Source organism: Anabas testudineus, chromosome 11 (genome assembly GCF_900324465.2).
Source record: "Anabas testudineus chromosome 11, fAnaTes1.2, whole genome shotgun sequence".
NCBI classification, from domain to species: Eukaryota; Metazoa; Chordata; class Actinopteri; order Anabantiformes; family Anabantidae; genus Anabas; species Anabas testudineus.
In genome coordinates, this window is record NC_046620.1 from 2101012 (window position 1) to 2123485 (window position 22474).

At 41.1% G+C, this 22474-nt stretch overlaps 5 protein-coding genes across 8 annotated transcripts in view; 1 reads left to right on the forward strand and 4 right to left on the reverse strand.

Moving 5' to 3' along the window:
* The window catches only part of LOC113154130 (collagen alpha-1(XIV) chain-like), a 123578-nt gene that overhangs the window by 89204 nt on the left and 11900 nt on the right, over positions 1-22474 (forward strand). For all 4 annotated transcript variants that reach the window (XM_026348140.1, XM_026348143.1, XM_026348141.1 and 1 more), the window contains 3 exons: positions 146-223; positions 695-781; positions 1064-1117. In XM_026348140.1, the coding sequence (XP_026203925.1) occupies positions 146-223; positions 695-781; positions 1064-1117 (219 nt within the window). The remainder of the gene's footprint in view (positions 1-145; positions 224-694; positions 782-1063; positions 1118-22474) is intronic.
* Positions 1505-3595, reverse strand: LOC113154136. Its single transcript, XM_026348147.1, has 6 exons — positions 3400-3595; positions 3097-3204; positions 2663-2794; positions 2491-2586; positions 2276-2418; positions 1505-1802 (listed from the first exon to the last, which is right to left on the reverse strand). Exons 1-6 carry the CDS (start codon positions 3578-3580, stop codon positions 1749-1751), a joined length of 714 nt encoding a protein of 237 aa, XP_026203932.1. The 5' UTR covers positions 3581-3595; the 3' UTR covers positions 1505-1748.
* Positions 4255-7724, reverse strand: LOC113154135 (C-type lectin domain family 6 member A-like). The gene is made up of 6 exons (XM_026348146.1): positions 7354-7724; positions 6212-6322; positions 5931-6020; positions 5577-5719; positions 5108-5217; positions 4255-4935 (listed from the first exon to the last, which is right to left on the reverse strand). Exons 1-6 carry the CDS (start codon positions 7493-7495, stop codon positions 4797-4799), a joined length of 735 nt encoding a protein of 244 aa, XP_026203931.1. The 5' UTR covers positions 7496-7724; the 3' UTR covers positions 4255-4796.
* On the reverse strand, positions 11614-18371 carry LOC113154134 (C-type lectin domain family 2 member B-like). Its single transcript, XM_026348145.1, has 7 exons — positions 18186-18371; positions 13485-13648; positions 13289-13399; positions 13104-13193; positions 12881-13008; positions 12628-12758; positions 11614-12263 (listed from the first exon to the last, which is right to left on the reverse strand). Exons 2-7 carry the CDS (start codon positions 13639-13641, stop codon positions 12137-12139), a joined length of 744 nt encoding a protein of 247 aa, XP_026203930.1. The 5' UTR covers positions 13642-13648; positions 18186-18371; the 3' UTR covers positions 11614-12136.
* On the reverse strand, positions 18742-21154 carry LOC113154131 (C-type lectin domain family 2 member B-like). The gene is made up of 6 exons (XM_026348144.1): positions 20946-21154; positions 20634-20753; positions 20449-20538; positions 20009-20136; positions 19756-19886; positions 18742-19391 (listed from the first exon to the last, which is right to left on the reverse strand). The coding sequence occupies exons 1-6, from the start codon at positions 21097-21099 to the stop codon at positions 19265-19267; spliced, it is 750 nt and encodes a 249-aa protein (XP_026203929.1). The 5' UTR covers positions 21100-21154; the 3' UTR covers positions 18742-19264.

Consider the following 22474-nt stretch of genomic DNA (forward strand, 5'->3'; position numbering starts at 1 on the left):
TTATAGAAATGTAAGATATATCGTCTTCTCTTATCACTTGTGTGACTCATGTCAGTGTAAAACATTTCCTGTTAAAAGTCCAGTTAAAGTGTATTTATATCTGTTATATCAGTTGTATTAAATACAATGCGTCTTTCCTCCACAGTTCCAGCTCCAGATCTTTGACATCGTCTGCAGCACTTCGTGGGCCAACAGAGACAAGTGCTGTGAACTTCCTGCTCTGGTGAGTTTTTCTTTACTCTCCAGATTTGACTTATTTAACTTTATTCAGTGTGTAGCAGCAGAGAGGGTAAGAAATGAACCACAGTTACCACTGTACAGCAGTACACATGACGATCTCCTTCACAAACCTCCGTAAGTGCTTAAGTCATTTTTACCAACGTCTCTTTTCTGAGAACATTAAGTTTAGTGGTGACACATCAGTCGGTGGAAATCAAACTGAAAACCACTAAGAACATGATGCATCTTTTCACGTTTCAACACAAGATACAGAAATGACAGAGCAGTATTAGGTACCTCACCACAGACGTAATAAATACATCAACACACAAGATCATCACACTAGTGCCGAACTTATCTGATAAAGTACGTTTCACATTCGTCATCTGCTGCTTCGCGTCTCATTTCACGCTCCTTCATGTCCATTTGTCTTTTTTTTTTTGGGTGGTGTCATTCTCATCATGTGATCATCCAGAGGAAGGAGGTCGACTGCCCGGCGTTACCCAAAGCCTGCACCTGCACCCAGGACAGCAAAGGCCCCCCTGGCCCTGCTGGATCACCAGTGAGAGACACACACACACTCACAGTCACACTAGTTCTAAGGTTACACTATTACAGGCACGTCTCATTTCATGTAGTTTGAGTTTTTTAGTTCATTCTGGTTCAGTCTTATTCTTTAGTGTAGTGTAGTGTCGGAGAGACCGAATCCCAGCTGTGACCTACCCCCAGTAGGGATCTCTAGGCAAGACCTCCTTACGCCTACCCTTCACAGCTCTATCCATCTCTCTACACACACGCACGCACACAAGATTTGAGATTCACGTCTCTTATTTGTTTCTCACAGGGAGGCCCGGGAATCCGAGGAGTCAGGGGAGATCGCGGGGAGCCAGGCCCGGTGGTGAGTTGAGCTGGTTCAGACACTTACTGACCCCTGTTCTGAGGAAATGAGGCAGCATGAGAAGCCACTTATGTTCAGTGTCTCTTCAGGTACAAAACAGGAAGTGCACTGAATCTCTGTGCTGTCTGGAGACATTTGAAAAGCTCTCGCACTGGACATGTTGCTTCATGTTTGTGGCTCAGTTTCATCAGGTTACTTTGCTGACAGACACCATTTCCCTTTATTAGTTAGATACGTTTCCTGGAAAGTCGAGTACAAGTTTTCACACAGAGGCCTGTGGTACCACTGTAATTCAATAATACCTCTGTTTATTACAACCCAACGACTGTTTTTTACATCAAGCCACAGGCTCAATACCTCGTGAGAAGAACTGTTTATTTATGATAATTTACAAAAGAGAAAAACGGCACAATTTCATAAAACAAGCAAAACTGAAGGAAACAACACGACAAATTCAAACGACAGCATTTCAGAGAACATGATGAAACCATAATAATCATAAATGTAAAACGTAGAAATCAACGCAACATGTGCTAATATTTCAGCAACAGACAAAAACAAAAACACTTCACGTCTGTGTTTCATCATGATGGAGCAGGTCTCTAACGCCTCCCTCTCATCTGCGTGTTGTTTAGTCACACAGCTGAATCTCTGCTTCTTCACCTACTTCATGTTTGAATGATGTCTGGAAATACAGAAAACATAGTTTATACAACTTAGCATCTTCAATACAGCATCACAAAAGAACAACATGCATTAGCTAAATAGCTCCAACCACACGATGTCTCAGTGGTTGGTCGGTTGATCAGCTTGGTGGTCGTGTCGTGTGTTTGCATGAAAAGATAAGATGCCAGCGGCTCGTGCTTGTGAAGAAGTATAGATATATATATATATAGATATAAAGCTATTGGGAGGGAGGCTGCTGGGCGAGCGGGCCAGGTAGCTCGTTCCACCATTGTAAACACTAGACACTGTGCATTGGCTGGTTTTCACTGCAGTTCCGTTCATGCTGGTAAAAGCTCTACACAGTATTTGGTGTCTTTCTACTTCATCTGTACCTAAACTCCACAGTCAGCCCCGTGTTTCCCTTTCCACACTTTGCTTGTGTGTATTGTGTTTGTGCACCTGCAGTAACGTGAAGTGAACACAGACACTCGCCTGTTTCTCTGTGCTGTCGATGACCATCAGAGTCCCTCCTCTCCTCTGGCATTCGTCGCCGCTGTCCTTCAAACTTTTCCTCTCAGTGAACTTATAGTAACAGTTGCATCCAAATCTCATCCACCCATCAGGACAACTCTTCCCTTAATGTTAAACAAGTCTTTTAGTGACAGATATCATGTCATTCAGTGTCACACTGCTCTGTACTCTCTCACCTGCTATGGCCTCTTTCAGCTTGTTTGCCTCCTCCTCCATCTGACTGCAGTTTTTACCGGGGGTGTTGGAACAGGTGTGTAAGTCAGTGATGTTCACTGCAACGACACAAGGACAGAATAAAACAGTTACTTCACTGTTAACACAGTTTTTTCTCCTGGAATCTTTTCTTACTTTGACATTTCTCCTTCAGCTGTTTCTCTTCAAACGTTGTCTGGTTGTAGATGTCGCTCAGGTTGTCGTATCTGTTTTTCAGCTCCTCATAGATGGTGGTGAGTTGATCTTTCTGCACAGTGACTGAAATATCTAAAAACATGAAGTCGACATTTTAAGTAAAGATAAAGTAAATTCCAGCGCAGTGAATCCATTTGCTCTCTACTTTATTGCAGCACAGCTGTGTATGTTAAAATCTGTCAGCAGATTCAATAGAGGATAAAAAACCTAATGTACGAGGTTTAGACTCGGTTACAGTATCTATCAACCTGTTAGCTACAGGACACAGTTCTGAGTTGTAAGAAGTGAGAAATAATAAACACATTAAGAACAGAAATAACAATGTGTTACACAAACGTGTGTCCAGAGTTAAAGCAGAAATAAAAAGCCCTCACAGCGTATGATGATTCCAGCCAGTATCAGCAGGTACAACACTCTCATCACTGTAGAAGCTCTGAAACGGCTGCTTCTGACACCAGGAACAGTCTTTTGAGTCTGCGACCCTAAAGAGGCAAAACACACAAACTACATTTGTATCCAGCACATGTTTAATGACTTTTAGTTGTTTCTTTGAATGACTCCGAGTTAAAAATGAGTCTCAATCTGCACCTCACAGAATCAAGCGTGCGTTCTACAGTTACAGGAGATTCAACTCTCACAGTTATTTATGTTATTATCTTTAGTTATTTCCTGCTCACCACTCTTTGGTAAGACAATATCGATGTGATGGTCTTTACTCTCCATATCTGCCTCCTCGCTGTCGTCCCGTTCTCTGCTTCCCATTTGGACTCTTCTTTTATGTCTCACATTCAGTGTCACATGTGGCTCAGCTTGATGATCTGAAGCCTGAGTCGACATCGTGCTGAACTGACTGAACATCGAGCTGCACTCTCTTGTCCGTTTATCTCAGTCTTTAAAGGCTTTCAGCAAAGACCATCAAGGAAGTAGCAGTGAGCCAAACCACAGACACGCATGCAGCGGTTAAGGCGTTCACCCAAAAGGGAAATGTAATTTCTCATTTACTGAGAAAAACTATGGATATTTTAAAGTGGTAAAAGGCCACGACGGCATCAGGCACTCCCCTTTTTTCACCTTCAACATGTGAGGTGATCATCATGATCAAATCCAAAAAAACTAAACTAACTAAATCACTAATGATCTCTCAGATCAGGAGCTCCTCCTGGCCATCACACCCGATGTGCCTGAACTTGTAGTGTAGTGTGACCCGACCTCAGTCAGGACTGTTTCACTCTAAACACTATGTGAACTCTTTCCTCAGCTGTGCTCATAACTACAATATGTTACTGCTCGTAATAACATTTTGGCACAAACAATGTATGGACTACAAAACGACATCATGTCACTTCCTACTTTATTAAAGAAACCACAGACACGCACACAGAGAAAGTAGTGACATGCAGCAGAGGGCAGTGGGCAGATTATCAAACCAGCTGTAACTAGTTAATTGCAGAATAGACGTCATCTGTGTAGTCAATACTTTACTCCCTGGACTGATGACTCACAGATGCATCAGTGTACACGCATATAAAAGCATTTGCTGAAGGCCGCTTTCATATCTGATCACATGATAACTACATATACATAAATAACCACACAGGAAATGTGATGTGTGATCTGTACAGTTGTCTTGCTAATATGCTCGTACTGCCGCTTTATAATGTAAAATAACAAAGAAAGAAAATTATAATCAAGAGTCTCTGATTAGAAGTTTGAAAAGTCAAGATTAAGAGAAGGCCGGTCCTTTTTATTTTGTATGTACATTTTAAAACGTGCTTCCTGTAATGATACTGAGTACTGGGACGTGGCCAATGGGGTGGGACGGGCCATCGTCAGTGTCAGAATCAGGAAGTGGTAGCTGCTTGGTTTATTATTGTAAAATAATGTAGGACAGTCAACACAAGGAGAACTGACTACGCTTATCCATTAAACCTGATTCATTATGTTCATTTTCTTTCTGGTTGTGCTTCAGTTTGACTCAGGATTAAATAGTGACCGATGTAAATGTGTTGATGCAGAATTCTTTAATATGCTGGTAAACAAGGTTAAAAAGAGTAAGATATGCATATAAATTATATTAATAAATGCAGACAATCTGTTTCTCACAGATCCAGGTCTTTTCAAATTCATATCCATGTTGTGTCAAACTTTGATTATTACAGCATGCAACATACGACCAGTATGACGTATCTTCCAATTCTCCTGGTGCTCTTAACCTGCGGGACAAAAGCAAAAGCAATTTTTCAGTAATTTCTTTTAAACACATGAAATTACAACACATTATATAAAAGGGATACAAACTCTGCTCCGTCTCTTGTTTTAACGTGTCGCTGTCCCACCAAGACACCACGACTTTGAAGACTAATAGAAACTTAAAGTTGGCCTCACGTTTCGGTCAGTGGTGATCTGTCCACCCATTCCCATTTCCACCCGTTTGTCCACCTTCTTGTTAAACCAATCCAGGATTCCACAGTCATACTGAGATTGGCAATGAATTCCTATTAGTTGACAAAGAGATGTCATGTCTCCAAACATAATGCAGTGTTTCATTTATAATCCAGTCGCTTTTCATAGTGAATAAATCAGAAACGCTCAGCGATGTAGTGAAAATGAGTTCCTTATAGAGTTAATATGTTGTTTTATACGGAAGCATTTTTAAAATGTAAATAGTTTGATTCTATTCTTGTAGTAGTCTTTGCAGTAATCCTTTAAAGTCCAGGCCTCGTCTTAAATTAGTGATCTGATTTGGATGCAGGACACTGGACAGATGTAAAGTTTCTTATTTATATCCCAACATGATGGCACGACCATCTCCTTACGTGTACTGTGGTATTCAGATAGAGATCAAACATCTCACCTGTTCCTCTTTGCTGTTGATGATCACCAGGTCTGATCCTCTGTCTCGACAGTCGTCTCTGCTCTCAAACCAAATTTTCTCTTCAGTGGATTTGAAGTAACAACTACATCCAAACTTCTTCCATCCTTCGGGACACAACTTACCTAAATGTTAAACAAGCATTTAAAGATGGAGTTTGTGGCATTCAGTGTTAAACCAACTACTCACTGGAGGTCAACAGCTGTTATAATGCTACAACATAAAATACTATCATTTAACAGGTTATTGTACAGCACGTTGATTAAATTAAATTAAATTAAATTAAATTACTATAATACTGTTTCGAGTGTCTGACTGTATAAAAACCTTTTTAACCTGCAGAGTTATCCTGAATCAGGCTGGAGTCGTTTCTCAGGTTATTGCATCTTCTCTGCAGTTGTTCATTTTCCAAAGTGAGTAAAACATCTGGTGAACAACAACAACAAAACAGGAAACTGAAACTAATGTTTTAAACTAAAGATTTAATGAATTAACTTCACTGTGCATGATTGAATATCTCACCTAATATAACAGGAACTTTAATGCCAGTTTAAATATCAACTAAGAATAAATTCATTGTTTTTATTTGGAAAGTAAGACACAGTAAAAATCCTCACAGCGTGTGACGATGCCGACCAGAATCAGAAGATACAGCCCAACCAGAGTCACTGTAAAACCTCTGAAACAGCTTCTTCTGACAGCTTCACGGTTCCTCTCACGGTGTGGTTCTACAGAGACAAAATACAAATTCCAGGACGTTTTGAACCATTGACCTTTATCAAACTTAATTTAATTAACCTGCTCGACTTCCAGCCTTAACAAATGGAGGAACAGTATTCACATTTAATTATATTTCACCTGCCACTCGACCACACAGTGGACATGAGGCTCACTCAGTGTTCAGAAGAATCAATTTCTATTGAGGTTCAGGTGCTGGACAACCACCGTGACGTTATACTGTAGGAGATAAACCTTCATGACAAGTGGTCCAGGCAGCAAATCATGATGCTCTAGTAGTGTACAAGCCAAGGTACACTACTAGAATTCTGGGTTGTGATCAGATCAGATTTCTATTGTACAGACCAATGAAGATTCAACAGATTTATTATTATTATTTACAGTCATATGTACAGATAAACATGACAGAATAAGGAACGAGTACATCAGAGGGACGGCTCACGTTGCCTGTGTTAGCGACAAAGTCAGAGAGGCCAGACTGAGGTGGTTTGGACATGTGCAGAGGAGGGATAGTGAGTATATTGGTAGAAGGATGTTGGAGATGGAGCTGCCAGGCAGGAGGGCAAGAGGACGGCCAAAGAGGAGATATATGGATGTCTTAACAGAGGACATGAGGTTGGCTAATGTTAGGGTAGAAGATGCCCATGATAGAGTTAGGTGGAAAAGGATGATTCGCTGTGGCGACCCCTGATGGGAAAAGCCGAAAGAGAAGAAGATATGTACAGATAAACATAACAGTTACAACTACAATCAGATTCTTATTTGCAATTCTTACTTCCACAATAATAAATAAATGTACAGTCATCATTTTACAGTATGTACAGTATACAGTATATTACAGCAGCAGCAAAGTTCTAGCATCACAGGAGCTGTTAAAGTGAGCTATTCACAAGCCTGATGTCCTGAGGATCAAAGCTGGGCTCTCCTGATGGTCCTGGTGTGTACAGGTCCTCCAGTGACTGAAAGACTGAAACACTGAAAACACTTACAGCACTTCTGGCTGTGTTTCATTGATACATACCAGCTTTTTGTGACCCATGTTCGATGTGATGCTCTCCGTCCTCTAACGTCTCCACCTTCCCGGTCTCTCTCTTTCCTCCGTCCTCATTAAAGTCTTTAAAATATCTCACTGTCAACCTTGAATGTGACACAGACGCGGACATCTCGCAGGGTGAAATAAGCTAAGAACTAGTCGACCAGTCTTCACAGTCAGTCAGTGTTGATCAGAAATTCATAAAGGAAGTAGCAGCATGACGGCCCACAGCAAACATAGACACTACTGTCTAATGTAAAGCTTCTACACTCACTTTGTTGTTTCACTCTGTCACTATGACCGTCATTCATTACAAAATACAAGTCTGCTAAAGGTTGTTTGCCTGTTATTCTGCAGAGACACAGTGTTTTTACTCAGCAGCAGTGTGCATACGTGCAGCGTGTCGATATCTCTTTACGTGTTGGACGACTTGCACACGCTCAAACTGAAAACAGAAGTAGTTACACAGGAAATGTGACGTGTGAGCAGCATTTATTTGGTCTGATAGAGGAACTAACATCTTCAACAAGTCGTGATGTGCACCGATGAGATTAAATATACAAAATGTTGCTTCCTTTGTAATTAGATTAGCTACACACACAACCAGACACATACAGACTTCAGTTAATCGAGCTCACACTGAAACTCTTTTGGGTACAGTATAGTATTGAAGCACACATGCGTTCACACATGAATACAAATAGTTTGCAGTAGCTGGGATCTAGTTGCTCTTTAATTCTGGGATCTTGTTGCTCTTTGAGATTCAGTTTCTGTTCTGAAAACATGGAGAAGACAAAGTAGAATTTCCACATGAATGAGGAAAAACAAGGAAAGTTGTTTTGACCTGATTAGTCTAAGCATATGCATGAATTTCTAATTAGCACCATGAGGTTATTCAGGTGTTTGACTCCTGATGAAGGTAAAAAGAATCAGCTGCTGACTCCAGGTGGATCAGAGAAAATGAAGAAGACACTTAGAGCAGTTTGAGCAGCAACAGACTCATTAATAAACCAAAGTAAAGACGACCTGCAGGTGACTTTTATTCAACTCTTTGTGGGACTACAGAGTCAGTAAGGTCACATGGAGTTGTTGTGTGGACCACTTCCAACCCCACTACTCTGTCTGCACCATAGAGAACAGAGGAACAATATCTGTGTCATCAAGAGGATTGAACATGTGACACAGAATGAACAAGGGAACAAATGGGAGATGACTCTGAGGATCATGTAGAACATTTCAGAGTTTAACAAACAGCTTCATCCAACACTACAAACACCTCTCTGTCATCAGGTGAAGCTGGAAATCTATTTCTCACAGATCCAGGTCTTATAGTAGTTTTCTGTTTGGATCCATTTTCCTTGTTGATCACAGCATGTTGCATAGAAATAAGTTGTGGGATCGTCCAAGTGTTCTGTCTCCCAGAACCTGTTGGACAAATATAACGTTTAAAACTGGGCTAAAACTATTTTCACATTTTAATAAATACAGTCTGTGCGTCCATCAGCTTACTTTACTAAAATAACAAACACTGATAAAGTTACTTTTAACATATTTATATCCAATATTTTAACACATTGCGCCTTTAGTTTTGAACAATGATCTAATACAGACAAAAAAAACTGTCTCACCTTTGTGTCAGTGGAGATCCGTCCACCCATTCCCATTTTCATCCCTTTTGTGTCTCATGTTGTTGAACAGTCCTCAGACCGATCCAGGACTCTCTGTTCATATTCAGCTTCATGACAAAGTCCTAATAGTTGTAGAAAAACAACATTGAAACCCAGATCCAGATCCAGATCCAGATCCAGATCCAGATCCCCACAGACAGAGCAGGTTGAATTCCAGTCACTTTACTAGAATCAACAGTCAGTGAACAGGTTTACAATTCAGCAGCCTGAAAAGTGTTAGAGCAGGAAAATGAATCCATCAGGGTGAAGACAGGAAGCAGGTCACAGACTGGCAGCAGGTCAGAAACACCAGGAACAGATCACTGGTAGTTCATCAGAGATCACACACACATGAACAAACACACTCACCTGTTCCTCTTTGCTGTTGATCATCACCAGATCTGATCCTCTGCTCTGACAGTGTTTCCTGCTTTCGTACCAACTTTTCTCCTCAGTGGATTTAAAGTAACAGCTGCATCCAAACTTCTTCCATCCTTCAGGACAAAACTTCTCTAAATATCACACGAGAGTTTAAAAACAGATTCAATTAGTTGCTGAGACTTTTAATTCTAATTTCAGTATTTACTTTAACACCTTTCTTTCTCTCAGGTTTTATATTTCATGTGTAGATGAACAACATTAAAATGTTGTAATAAGTTAAATCTGCTGTCATCGTGTTGATTTATATTTGAACTTTTCTCACCTTTCATTTTTTCTCTCAGCTTTTTTACTTCATCTTGTAACAGGCTGTAATTTTTACTCAGTGTTTCGTAGCTTCTCTGATACTGACTGTGGCTGTCTTGAGAAGAACAACAGATAAAGATGTAAATCAGTATTAAGCTATTTATCCTGTTGTAGTATTTGGTTTTATATCTAAACGTTTGTCATGGACTCCATCTGGAGTTCTTGCTCATTTTGACGTCTGTAGTCTGCAGCTGGTCTTTTTGCAAAGTGACAAAATACAAATAAGTAGAATATCAAATACCTCCATTTAAACTAGAATTAATTCAAGTGGCCTGTGTAATATAGACATGTTTAAACTCACTTTCTAATTAGTATGTATAAGATTTAATGTTTGGAGGCTCTGAAGTGTCGCCTCCTGCTGTGACTGCTGTGTAAACGGATCAGGGACGATGTGCACTCAGTGATTTCCAGCAGTTTCCTGGAATGAGTGCGTTAAATGGCCTGTGTCTGGTCTTAGTCTGGACAGATCCACATGAACTCCTGCTTTAAGTCTATAATATTTATGTTTTATCTTCAACGGCAAAACATTTTGACCTTAGTACCTTAGTACTAAAAGCGAGTCCAGCTGAGTCGAGCCGGTACCATGTGGTGGTAAGAAACTTAAAGACAGTTCAGTAATGAACACGTGTCTTCCACAGGACTGGTTGTTATTACCTCAGAGTTTTTAAAGCGAGTTGTCGGTGTTAACATAACCAAATCACGATGGTTCTGCAGCCATGTCAGAGTCGGACTGCTGACTCAGCTGGGAGGACTGCAGTTCACACGCAGTCGTTGCAGCAGTTTGTCAGATAAATGTACAGAGTGAGCTCGTTTAGTGTTTGCTGCCAAGTGCTTGTTCAGAGTTTGTGTCTTTTATCTTACGGCGTGTGGACAGGATGATGATCGCAGCCATCACCAGGAGACACAGAACTCCTAGACATAGTGCAGCTCCTCTGAAAGACCTTGTTTGGACCGGAGGAGGCCTCTGGGTGTGTGGTCCTGCACAGACAGAGCACACAGAGCAGCTTCATTAAACGAAGCAGCAGGAGTGAGTCGATCACAGCACAGTTCCTTAGTCTGTAGAAAGATTAAACCCTGCTACGTCACACTTCACTTAATATCAACTCTTTACCAGCATATCGTGTTAGTGTGACGTGCACAGACCCTCTATCAGTAGAATCAGTCAGTTCAGTATCATCTTAACCAATGGGAAAGTGAAATATTACATTAGAGTCTAACAAGCTGAATGATGATAAAACTATTAATGTCCACATTATTGAATTCTCATAATTCCTCTCTCACCTGCTTCCTGTGTTTGATCGTTCCTGATACCAGCTGGATCCTCGTAGTCGGCCACCTGCCTTTCCTCCCACTCCACTTCATCCTCTCTCACCTTTCTGTTGTATCGCAGCTTTTTGGATAAATCCGGTTTGGCATAAATATCTGAGGACATCTTGAAATAGTGAGACAGACAAATAACATCTGCACTGTGCTTATTTGTTTGAATGTATAAAGCAGAGTTGCAGTTTTCTGATATATTCTCCACGTACTCAAACCCCACTGACTCACACTGATATGTGCACACAGAGCACATTAATAGTCTGTCCACAACAGGAAATGTTTCTTTCACTGTTATTTTCAGATGACATACAGAGAAACAGAAACTAGATTTGACAATAGATAGATTTCTTGCTTTACAACAAGTTATAGGCAGAACTCAAACCTCCATTAATCTATATCATCAAAGCTGCTGTAGTGAGAGCTGAGTTAGAGACGAGAGAACGTGACCAGTCCAAGTGCAGCGTATGATGATCCCAGACACAGGTTCAGAAAATACAGAACAACCAGAGACAGTGAAGACGTTTAATGATTTAATGAATGACTCAAAGAAGGTACAGGAAGTGGAATAAATCATAATGTAATGTAACAGTAGTACTTCAATTATCACCGTGTCGATCAGTCACGTTAAAAACACATGATCACTGTGGGACGGGTTTCTTCTTCTGTATTGTTGGCAGTAATATAGCAGAGATACTGTTTGAAAGCATGTCACATACTGTAAGTACGTACACAGAAACAGAATTACAAGTCTGAAAAACAAGTCTGAGCAGAAATCCACTGTAGTCCATATTATTTATTTCCAATTGTTTATTCCCAAATACCTCATTAATTTAAGTAAAAAGTAAAAAGTAAAACATGTCACACAGTTCGGTTTGTTTTCAGTACTGTTCTGTACTGTGTTTTCTCTAACATCAATTTGCAACATAATGAGCAAGATTGTATTTACATTTTTCACTCATTCCTTCATTTTGTCACATTAAACTTTGTGGAGTAAAACATGGCCTTGGACAAAGTCAAACTGTGAGGCCCCTATGAAACTCTCAACAGATCCGTTTCTCACATATCCAGTGTTTGGATCCGTTGTTGTCGTGGTTCCAGTATCCATCTAGATCCATATATGCTTTGGTCTCTTCCGTAGGGATTGTACTCACGTCTTTCTGCCAGGAACTGTTGAACAACAACAACAGTGTTAAAGGTAAAAGCCCCAAAACACAAGGGATCATTGGTATAATTCTAATCTTGCTATAAGATAAAAACACAGTTGTACTTTGAAGGAAACAACAGTAACTCTGGACTAAAGTCAGCAGGTGTGAGGATTAATGTGAACAGGACGGCACCATCACATGGTGGAGCAGCAGACTGCACGTTCATCATCCTGAGCTGCAAAGAGTCTTGAACCTGTTTGACTTTTAATATTAATTAAAGCCAAACTGAATTATTTAGGAACTTTTTTTGTTCGGTTTCATCCAAATATCCACTATGAACAATTAACCAGATATATCATGATATTAAAATTAAAAAACTATCTCACTGGTATGTTAAACCTGAGTCGTCCACCCATCTCCATTCCCATTTGTCCAACCAGTCTTTTTGAGGCTCTATTTTCACTGACTGCAGACCGATCCAGGAAGCTCCAGATATTCTCAGGGACTTGACAAAGTCCTGATCATTTATAAAAAGAGCAGATGATTATATATTTATTTCTGTGTCTGAAGTGGTGAATTAGAAACAACACATTTAAAGTAAATAGCACAGACAGAGCAGTGGGAGGTGTACCAGCTTACATGTTCCTCCTTGTTCTGCAGAACCAGCAGACGTGCTCCTCTGCTCTCACAGTCTCTCCTGCTCTCCGTCCAGGTTTTCATCTCCACAGATTTGTAGTAACAGTAGTGTTGGATTCCCACCCATTCTCCTAGAGACACATTATTATGTGTCTCTAGGAGACACATGTTCATATAAGGCCAGAGGGACGTATGTGTATGTAAATCTGCAGTTCATTTTCCTCACCTGTACTTTCCTCTTTTGTCTGGTTGTTTTTCTCCTGCTGGCACCTGCTCTGTTTATCAGAACTGGGATTCTTCAAAATGTCTGAAATATCTGATTAAACATATACAGAACAGTTCAATCAAATCAGATGTTCAAATGTTGGGGGGACTCTATATGTGACATTAAAGTATGGATGTGATGCTCACAGAGAAAAGTGATCCTTCCCAGCAGCAGCAGACACAGCACAGCCAGAGTGAGGGCAGCAGCTTTAAAGGGGTTTCTTCTTTCAGCTGCTCCTACAGAGTTACCTGTACAGGCTACATATACAGATCAGTTAAAACAGTCTTACTTTGAAGGACTGTGAACGAATTTCAATTAGAGATAAGTGTTTCTTAAACGTACCTCTGTCATGCGTCAAACATTCCCCATGATGTGTTGTCAAAGTGTCGGCCCTCTCGCAGATGTCAACCAGTCTCTCCTCCCTCTCTCCTCCGTCCTCTTCTTTGCTGTATCTCACATTCGTGGTCCATTTTGGTTCTTTGTAAATGCTACACGACATTTTAAACCTAAAAAAAGTATTTAGATCTTTTCTGTAGTTTCCGTTTACTGTCACTTCATACAGATTCCTTAATAAACAGACTAGAAACGATTGATTAATACTGTATTTTGTGTAATATAAAAAATGCTCAGCAGCTGCTGTCTGTAGATTTCGCTGTATCTCTTCTTCTTAATGTGCAAGTTTGGTTTGAACAGGAAGTTTTACGGAGGCAGCAGGAAAACACGCCTCCTGCCAGATTGTCATCAACATATAGTAGAAATCAGTAAAATAATGGTGCAGTTGAACCGTTTTCAACTCTATCAAATAGAAAAAGACTTCAATGTTTGTTTGTTGGAGTTTAGTTTGGATAAAAACAGACCAGAATAAACACTAAGTGTGTTTTTTTTCCTGACAGAGGTGAAATGTGATCTGTGGTTTGTCTTGATGCATGTTCACAGATTGTTTATTGATAAGGACGTTAAAATGTCAGTGTCGCTGCTGTCGTTTGATGAATTAGACTTCACTACCAAACTGCATGTAGCAGATAAAATACAGAGTTAATTAGACGCACTGATCCTGTAAAATATCAAATACTGTTATCACTGCTTTTATTTCCTCATATCTACAGTGTAGATGAAATGGAGTCAGATGTAATTGAAAAGCACAAACAGAAATAAATAAATCTGACCACAGAGCAGCTTTATAACAATGGACGAACATCTTCCTGTTTATTTATCATCACTATAGTCCAGCGGTATTCAACTAAAATTTAAAGAGGTCCGGTTACACAATATTTTTGGAAGCAAAGGTCCAGAAGATTATAATGTCTGACTATTTACTGCGATATATTATCAAGTATCCTGCATGTAATCAATACATGACTGTCAAATCAAATGAATTCAGTACAATTCAAAAACCTTTTGACAAATTTGTTATGTAACGTCGAACTGAGCATGTGGCTCAAGATCCTGGTGGACTGCTCATACTGGGCTCTGAGACGAGCAACTTTCTGTGATCACACTTCAGATTTCAGTGGGTATGTGTGTTCAAAACCTTGGTGTTTTGTCTCATAATGCAGTTTGACATTGGCACTTTTAATAAGAGCCACAGTTTCTGAACATATCAGACAAACTGGTTTAGTTCAGTGGTAATATGAACAGAAAGGAGTCCGTATCTCTCCTCTCTGTCGTCTGTCTCTCTCCTCTCTGTCGTCTGTCTCTCTCTCCTCTCTGTCGTCTGTCTCTCTCCTCTCTGTCGTCTGTCTCTCTCTCCTCTCTGTCGTCTGTCTCTCTCCTCTCTGTCGTCTGTCTCTCTCTCCTCTCTGTCGTCTGTCTCTCTCCTCTCTGTCGTCTGTCTCTCTCTCCTCTCTGTCGTCTGTCTCTCTCCTCTCTGTCGTCTGTCTCTCTCTCCTCTCTGTCGTCTGTCTCTCTCCTCTCTGTCGTCTGTCTCTCTCTCCTCTCTGTCGTCTGTCTCTCTCCTCTCTGTCGTCTATCTCTCTCCTCTCTGTCGTCTGTCTCTCTCTCCTCTCTGTCGTCTGTCTCTCTCCTCTCTGTCGTCTGTCTCTCTCTCCTCTCTGTCGTCTATCTCTCTCCTCTCTGTCGTCTGTCTCTCTCTCCTCTCTGTCGTCTGTCTCTCTCCTCTCTGTCGTCTGTCTCTCTCCTCTCTGTCGTCTGTCTCTCTCCTCTCTGTCGTCTGTCTCTCTCTCCTCTCTGTCGTCTGTATCTCTCTCCTCTCTGTCGTCTGTATCTCTCTCCTCTCTGTCGTCTGTCTCTCTCTCCTCTCTGTCGTCTGTCTCTCTCTCCTCTCTGTCGTCTGTCTCTCTCTCCTCTCTGTCGTCTGTATCTCTCCCTCTCTGTCGTCTGTATATCTCTCCTCTCTGTCGTCTGTCTCTCTCCTCTCTGTCGTCTGTATCTCTCTCCTCTCTGTCGTCTGTATCTCTCCTCTCTGTCGTCTCTCTCTCCTCTCTGTCGTCTGTATCTCTCCCTCGTCTGTATCTCTCCTCTTTGTCGTCTGTCTCTCTCTCCTCTCTGTCGTCTGTCTCTCTCCTCTCTGTCGTCTGTCTCTCTCCTCTCTGTCGTCTGTCTCTCTCCTCTCTGTCGTCTGTCTCTCTCCTCTCTGTCGTCTGTATCTCTCTCCTCTCTGTCGTCTGTATCTCTCTCCTCTCTGTCGTCTGTATCTCTCTCCTCTCTGTCGTCTGTATCTCTCTCCTCTCTGTCGTCTGTATCTCTCTCCTCTCTGTCGTCTGTCTCTCTCTCTCTGTCGTCTGTATCTCTCTCCTCTGTCGTCTGTATCTCTCTCCTCTCTGTCGTCTGTCTCTCTCCTCTCTGTCGTCTGTATCTCTCTCTCTGTCGTCTGTCTCTCTCCTCTCTGTCGTCTGTATCTCTCTCCTCTCTGTCGTCTGTATCTCTCCTCTCTGTCGTCTGTATCTCTCTCCTCTCTCTGTCGTCTGTATCTCTCCTCTCTGTCGTCTGTATCTCTCCTCTCTGTCGTCTGTATCTCTCTCCTCTCTGTCGTCTGTATCTCTCTCCTCTCTGTCGTCTGTATCTCTCTCCTCTCTGTCGTCTGTATCTCTCCTCTCTGTCGTCTGTATCTCTCCTCCCTCGTCGTCTGTATCTCTCTCCTCTCTGTCGTCTGTCTCTCTCCTCTCTGTCGTCTGTCTCTCTCTCCTCTCTGTCGTCTGTCTCTCTCTCCTCTCTGTCTCTCTCTCTCCTCTCTGTCGTCTGTATTTCTCCTCTCTGTCTCTCTCTCTCCTCTCTGTCGTCTGTCTCTCTCCTCTCTGTCTGTCTCTCTCTCTCTCCTCTCTGTCGTCTCTCTCCTCTCTGTCGTCTGTCTCTCTCTCTCCTCTCTGTCCTGTCGCCTCTCCCTCGTCTCTCTCTCCTCTCTGTCATCTGTCTCTCTCCTCTCTGTCGTCTGTCTCTCTCTCCTCTCTGTCGTCTGTCTCTCTCTCCTCTCTGTCGTCTGTCTCTCTCCTCTCTGTCGTCTGTCTCTCTCCTCTCTGTCGTCTGTATTTCTCCTCTCTGTCGTCTGTATCTCTCTCCTCTCTGTCGTCTGTATCTCTCTCCTCTCTGTCGTCTGTATCTCTCTCCTCTCTGTCGTCTGTCTCTCTCCTCTCTGTCGTCTGTCTCTCTCTCCTCTCTGTCGTCTGTCTCTCTCTCCTCTCTGTCGTCTGTATTTCTCCTCTCTGTCGTCTGTATCTCTCTCCTCTCTGTCGTCTGTATCTCTCTCCTCTCTGTCGTCTATCTCTCTCCTTTCTGTCGTCTGTCTCTCTCTCCTCTCTGTCGTCTGTATCTCTCTCCTCTCTGTCGTCTGTATCTCTCTCCTCTCTGTCGTCTGTATCTCTCTCCTCTCTGTCGTCTATCTCTCTCCTTTCTGTCGTCTGTCTCTCTCTCCTCTCTGTCGTCTGTATCTCTCTACTCTCTGTCTCTCTGTTATCACCGTCTTTATTTATTAATTCCTTTCCAACCTCGAACTTTCTCTCATCTACTGTTGAGTCGCTAAAGTTTACTGCCTGTGATCCACAGAATCGATTGGCTAAGTGAAGCCATTAACTCGCATTCAATTCGTCAATGTGTTCTCGCGTCCACTAAATATCTACCGTTAAGATAGCCGTGCAGGTTAAAATTAAGGTAGATTTGGAATCAAAACATTTGATTTGGTCTGTATCTGCTTATGGGACAGCTTCTGGGTCTGCCTTGTTAGAGACCCCTGCTATAATCAGATAATGTTTTTTTAAAAGCAGAAAAACAAGAGTTATTAGTTCATATTTAGTGATTCATCGCTGCACTGGTTGATCATGGATCTAGAATCAGAAGCAAATTAAACTTTATGGTTGTGACAGGTTTAAATGTTTCTGTTTAAATATGATCAATAGTTGATGATGGAACAGGATGTTATTTATCTCATGTGTGCAGGAAATAAAGCATGAAATACCTAGAAACTAAGGTTATAATGATCTAGGTGTGAAAGATCAGAATGCTGCTCACTTGATCTGTTTGAATCTGCTGTTGTAGTAACTCAACTTCTAAAGAGCTAAACGTGGTTCTGGAGTTGTGGTTGTGGAGTTTTCTCCTGTATACGTGGACCAGAGTCGTGCTGATGTAGTGAATGTTCTAACAGAGGAACATATATGATAAAATAGAGTTAAAGTGCATTTGGATTTGACCTCGGCCTGAAAACAAGCAGCTGAAACTGAGACTAAATTAGATCCTGATGTGTCAGTACACCAGGGGAGAAGGGGGACATGTTTATTTACTGCTGTCGTCCACATAACTGGTCACTTCCAGACATCCTGACAGGTCAGACCTTGTCTAGAAGTAGTATTACTACATATAATAAGAACCTAATACAGTATTTTAGGATGATAATGATGCATATTGTGTAATATCAACTCTTTACCAGCATATCGTGTTAGTGTGACGTGCACAGACCCTCTATCAGTATAACCAGTCAGTTCAGTATCATCTTAACCAATGGGAAAGTGAAATATTACATTAGAGTCTAACAAGCTGAATGATGATAAAACTATTAATGTCCACATTATTAAATTCTCATAATTCCTCTCTCACCTGCTTCCTGTGTTTGATCGTTCCTGATACCGCCTGGATCCTCGTAGTCGGCCACCTGCCTTTCCTCCCACTCCACTTCATCCTCTCTCACCTTTCTGTTGTATCGCAGCTTTTTGGATAAATCCGGTTTGGCATAAATATCTGAGGACATCTTGAAATAGTGAGACAGACAAATAACATCTGCACTGTGCTTATTTCTTTGGATGTATAAAGCAGAGTTGCAGTTTTCTGATATATTCTCCATGTACTCAAACCCCACTGACTCACACTGATATGTGCACACAGAGCACATTAGTAGTCTGTCCACAACAGGAAATGTTTCTTTCACTGTTATTTTCAGATGACATACAGAGAAACAGAAACTAGATTTGACAATAGATAGATTTCTTGCTTTACAACAAGTTATAGGCAGAACTCAAACCTCCATTAATCTATATCATCAAAGCTGCTGTAGTGAGAGCTGAGTTAGAGACGAGAGAACGTGACCAGTCCAAGTGCAGCGTATGATGATCCCAGACACAGGTTCAGAAAATACAGAACAACCAGAGACAGTGAAGACGTTTAATGATTTAATGAATGACTCAAAGAAGGTACAGGAAGTGGAATAAATCATAATGTAATGTAACAGTAGTACTTCAATTATCACCGTGTCGATCAGTCACGTTAAAAACACATGATCACTGTGGGACGGGTTTCTTCTTCTGTATTGTTGGCAGTAATATAGCAGAGATACTGTTTGAAAGCATGTCACATACTGTAAGTACGTACACAGAAACAGAATTACAAGTCTGAAAAACAAGTCTGAGCAGAAATCCACTGTAGTCCATATTATTTATTTCCAATTGTTTATTCCCAAATACCTCATTAATTTAAGTAAAAAGTAAAAAGTAAAACATGTCACACAGTTCGGTTTGTTTTCAGTACTGTTCTGTACTGTGTTTTCTCTAACATCAATTTGCAACATAATGAGCAAGATTGTATTTACATTTTTCACTCATTCCTTCATTTTGTCACATTAAACTTTGTGGAGTAAAACATGGCCTTGGACAAAGGCAAACTGTGAGGCCCCTATGAAACTCTCAACAGATCCGTTTCTCACATATCCAGTGTTTGGATCCGTTGTTGTCGTGGTTCCAGTTTCCATCTAGATCCATATATGCTTTGGTCTCTTCCGTAGGGATTGTACTCACGTCTTTCAGCCAGGAACTGTTGAACAACAACAACAGTGTTAAAGGTAAAAGCCCCAAAACACAAGGGATCATTGGTATAATTCTAATCTTGCTATAAGATAAAAACACAGTTGTACTTTGAAGGAAACAACAGTAACTCTGGACTAAAGTCAGCAGGTGTGAGGATTAATGTGAACAGGACGGCACCATCACATGGTGGAGCAGCAGACTGCACGTTCATCATCCTGAGCTGCAAAGAGTCTTGAACCTGTTTGACTTTTAATATTAATTAAAGCCAAACTGAATTATTTAGGAACTTTTTTTGTTCGGTTTCATCCAAATATCCACTATGAACAATTAACCAGATATATCATGATATTAAAATTAAAAAACTATCTCACTGGTATGTTAAACCTGAGTCGTCCACCCATCTCCATTCCCATTTGTCCAACCAGTCTTTATGAGGCTCTATTTTGACTGACTGCAGACCGATCCAGGAAGCTCCAGATATTCTCAGGGACTTGACAAAGTCCTGATCATTTATAAAAAGAGCAGATGATTATTTATTTATTTCTGTGTCTGAAGTGGTGAATTATAAACAACACATTTAAAGTAAATAGCACAGACAGAGCAGTGGGAGGTGTACCAGCTTACATGTTCCTCCTTGTTCTGCAGAACCAGCAGACGTGCTCCTCTGCTCTCACAGTCTCTCCTGCTCTCCGTCCAGGTTTTCATCTCCACAGATTTGTAGTAACAGTAGTGTCGGATTCCCACCCATTCTCCTAGAGACACATTATCATCAATCCAGTGTTATAGTGACAGTTTTTACATTGCTGAAGACTTAAAGGGCAACGTCACCACTTTTCATCCTCCCTTCTAGTTTGACAAGCAATTTTCCCTATAATAAAAATAAAAATCAGTTTTTAAACTGTGAGTTCTTCATCCAGTTGCTCAGAGTACAGAGGTTGTAGTCCTGCTCAACCAGCTCCTTCAGAACTCCTGCAGATTATAATCTGAGCTAGAAGCAGAAAGATGTGTTCATATAAGGCCAGAGGGACGTATGTGTATGTAAATCTGCAGTTCATTTTCCTCACCTGTACTTTCCTCTTTTGTCTGGTTGTTTTTCTCCTGCTGGCACCTGCTCTGTTTATCAGAACTGGGATTCTTCAAAATGTCTGAAATATCTGATTAAACATATACAGAGCAGTTCAATCACATCAGATGATCGAATGTTGGGGGGACTCTATAACTGACATTAAAGTATGGATGTGACGCTCACAGGGTTTCAACAGAACAGCGATCCCTGCCAGCAGCAGCAGACACAGCACAGCCAGAGTGAGGGCAGCAGCTTTAAAGGGGTTTCTTCTTTCAGCTGCTCCTACAGAGTTACCTGTACAGGCTACATATACAGATCAGTTCAAACAGTCTTACTTTGAAGGACTGTGAACGAATTTCATTTAGACATAAAAGTGAACAACAGGTCGGGTCCAGTACGGAGCTTAGTGGACATGAAGCAGGACTTGTCATTATCACCACTATCTACTGATTTATTTCTATATCCACGTTAATTCCTACAGTTTCTTAAACGTACCTCTGTCATGCGTCAAACATTCATGATGTGTTGTCAAAGTGTCGGCCCTCTCGTAGATGGCGACCAGTCTCTCCTCCCTCTCTCCTCCGTCCTCTCCTTTGCTGTATCTCACGTCCGTGGTCCATTTTGGCTCTTCGTAAATGTTACAAGACATTTTAAACTTAAATATAAAAAATGCTCAGCAGCTGCTGTCTGTAGATTTCGCTGTATCTCTTCTTCTTAATGTGCAAGTTTGGTTTGAACAGGAAGTTTTACAGAGGCAGCAGGAAAACACGCCTCCTGCCAGATTGTCATCAACATATAGTAGAAATCAGTAAAATAATGGTGCAGTTGAACCGTTTTCAACTCTATCAAATAGAAAAAGACTTCAATGTTTGTTTGTTGGAGTTTAGTTTGGATAAAAACAGACCAGAATAAACACTAAGTGTGTTTTTTTTCCTGACAGAGGTGAAATGTGATCTGTGGTTTGTCTTGATGCATGTTCACAGATTGTTTATTGATAAGGACGTTAAAATGTCAGTGTCGCTGCTGTCGTTTGATGAATTAGACTTCACTACCAAACTGCATGTAGCAGATAAAATACAGAGTTAATTAGACGCACTGATCCTGTAAAATATCAAATACTGTTATCACTGCTTTTATTTCCTCATATCTACAGTGTAGATGAAATGGAGTCAGATGTAATTGAAAAGCACAAACAGAAATAAATAAATCTGACCACAGAGCAGCTTTATAACAATGGACGAACATCTTCCTGTTTATTTATCATCACTAAAGTCGGATAATGTTTTAGTGTTTCAGTCAGTTCTTAGCTGCTGGGTTCATATTTAGTGATTCATCGCTGCACTGGTTGATCATGGATCTAGAATCAGAAGCAAATGAAACTTTATGGTTGTGACAGGTTTAAATGTTTCTGTTTAAATATGATCAACAGTTTATAATAGAACAGGATGTTATTTATCTCATGTGTGCAGGAAATAAAACACTAACTAGAAACTAAGGTTGATACTGATCTGGGTGTCAAAGACAAGAATCCTGCTCACATGCTCTGTTTGAATCTGCTGTTGTAGTAACTCAACTTCCAAAGAGCTAAAAGGTGTTGTGGAGTTTTGGTTGTGTAGCTCCTTTATATGTGGACCAGAGTCATGCTGATGTTTTAACAGAGGACCATATATGATAAAATAGAGTTAAAGTGCATTTGGATTTGACCTCGGCCTGAAAACAAGCAGCTGAAACTGAGACTAAATTAGATCCTGATGTGTCAGTACACCAGGGGAGAAGGGGGACATGTTTATTTACTGCTGTCGTCCACATAACTGGTCACTTCCAGACATCCTGCCGGGTCAGACCTTGTCTAGACGTCAGTGGAGAGGAGTAAAAGGTGAATTCACCTTCTTAACAAATTCTTCTCTCAACTGAAGCATCATCACACCTGCACCGCCCTGCTCCTCTGGGGGTTAAGGCCGGACTCTGGATCCCTCTCTCTGGGACGCCACGGGGTCTTTGTGCAGCTTCATGAATTTAATATT

What these genes read in the sequence shown, in the direction of transcription:
- LOC113154136 (XM_026348147.1), bottom strand. Translation starts at nt 3,580, where the DNA reads ATGTTCAGTCAGTTCAGCACGATGTCGACTCAGGCTTCAGATCATCAA. An exon ending in GGCTGGAATCATCATACGCT is followed by an intron (nt 2,795 to 3,096) that starts GTGAGGGCTTTT and finishes TCATGTTTTTAG; the next exon opens with ATATTTCAGTCACTGTGCAG. An exon ending in GCTGAAGGAGAAATGTCAAA is followed by an intron (nt 2,587 to 2,662) that starts GTAAGAAAAGAT and finishes GTGTCGTTGCAG; the next exon opens with TGAACATCACTGACTTACAC.
- LOC113154135 (XM_026348146.1), bottom strand. Translation starts at nt 7,495, where the DNA reads ATGTCCGCGTCTGTGTCACATTCAAGGTTGACAGTGAGATATTTTAAA. An exon ending in ACATGGGTCACAAAAAGCTG is followed by an intron (nt 6,323 to 7,353) that starts GTATGTATCAAT and finishes TTGTCTCTGTAG; the next exon opens with AACCACACCGTGAGAGGAAC. An exon ending in GATTCAGGATAACTCTGCAG is followed by an intron (nt 5,720 to 5,930) that starts GTTAAAAAGGTT and finishes TTTAACATTTAG; the next exon opens with GTAAGTTGTGTCCCGAAGGA.
- LOC113154134 (XM_026348145.1), bottom strand. Translation starts at nt 13,641, where the DNA reads ATGTCGTGTAGCATTTACAAAGAACCAAAATGGACCACGAATGTGAGA. An exon ending in ATGTTTGACGCATGACAGAG is followed by an intron (nt 13,400 to 13,484) that starts GTACGTTTAAGA and finishes CTGTATATGTAG; the next exon opens with CCTGTACAGGTAACTCTGTA. An exon ending in GACTCAGGTTTAACATACCA is followed by an intron (nt 12,264 to 12,627) that starts GTGAGATAGTTT and finishes GTTGTTCAACAG; the next exon opens with TTCCTGGCAGAAAGACGTGA.
- LOC113154131 (XM_026348144.1), bottom strand. Translation starts at nt 21,099, where the DNA reads ATGTCTTGTAACATTTACGAAGAGCCAAAATGGACCACGGACGTGAGA. An exon ending in GACAAAAGAGGAAAGTACAG is followed by an intron (nt 20,137 to 20,448) that starts GTGAGGAAAATG and finishes ATGTGTCTCTAG; the next exon opens with GAGAATGGGTGGGAATCCGA. An exon ending in TGCAGAACAAGGAGGAACAT is followed by an intron (nt 19,887 to 20,008) that starts GTAAGCTGGTAC and finishes ATAAATGATCAG; the next exon opens with GACTTTGTCAAGTCCCTGAG.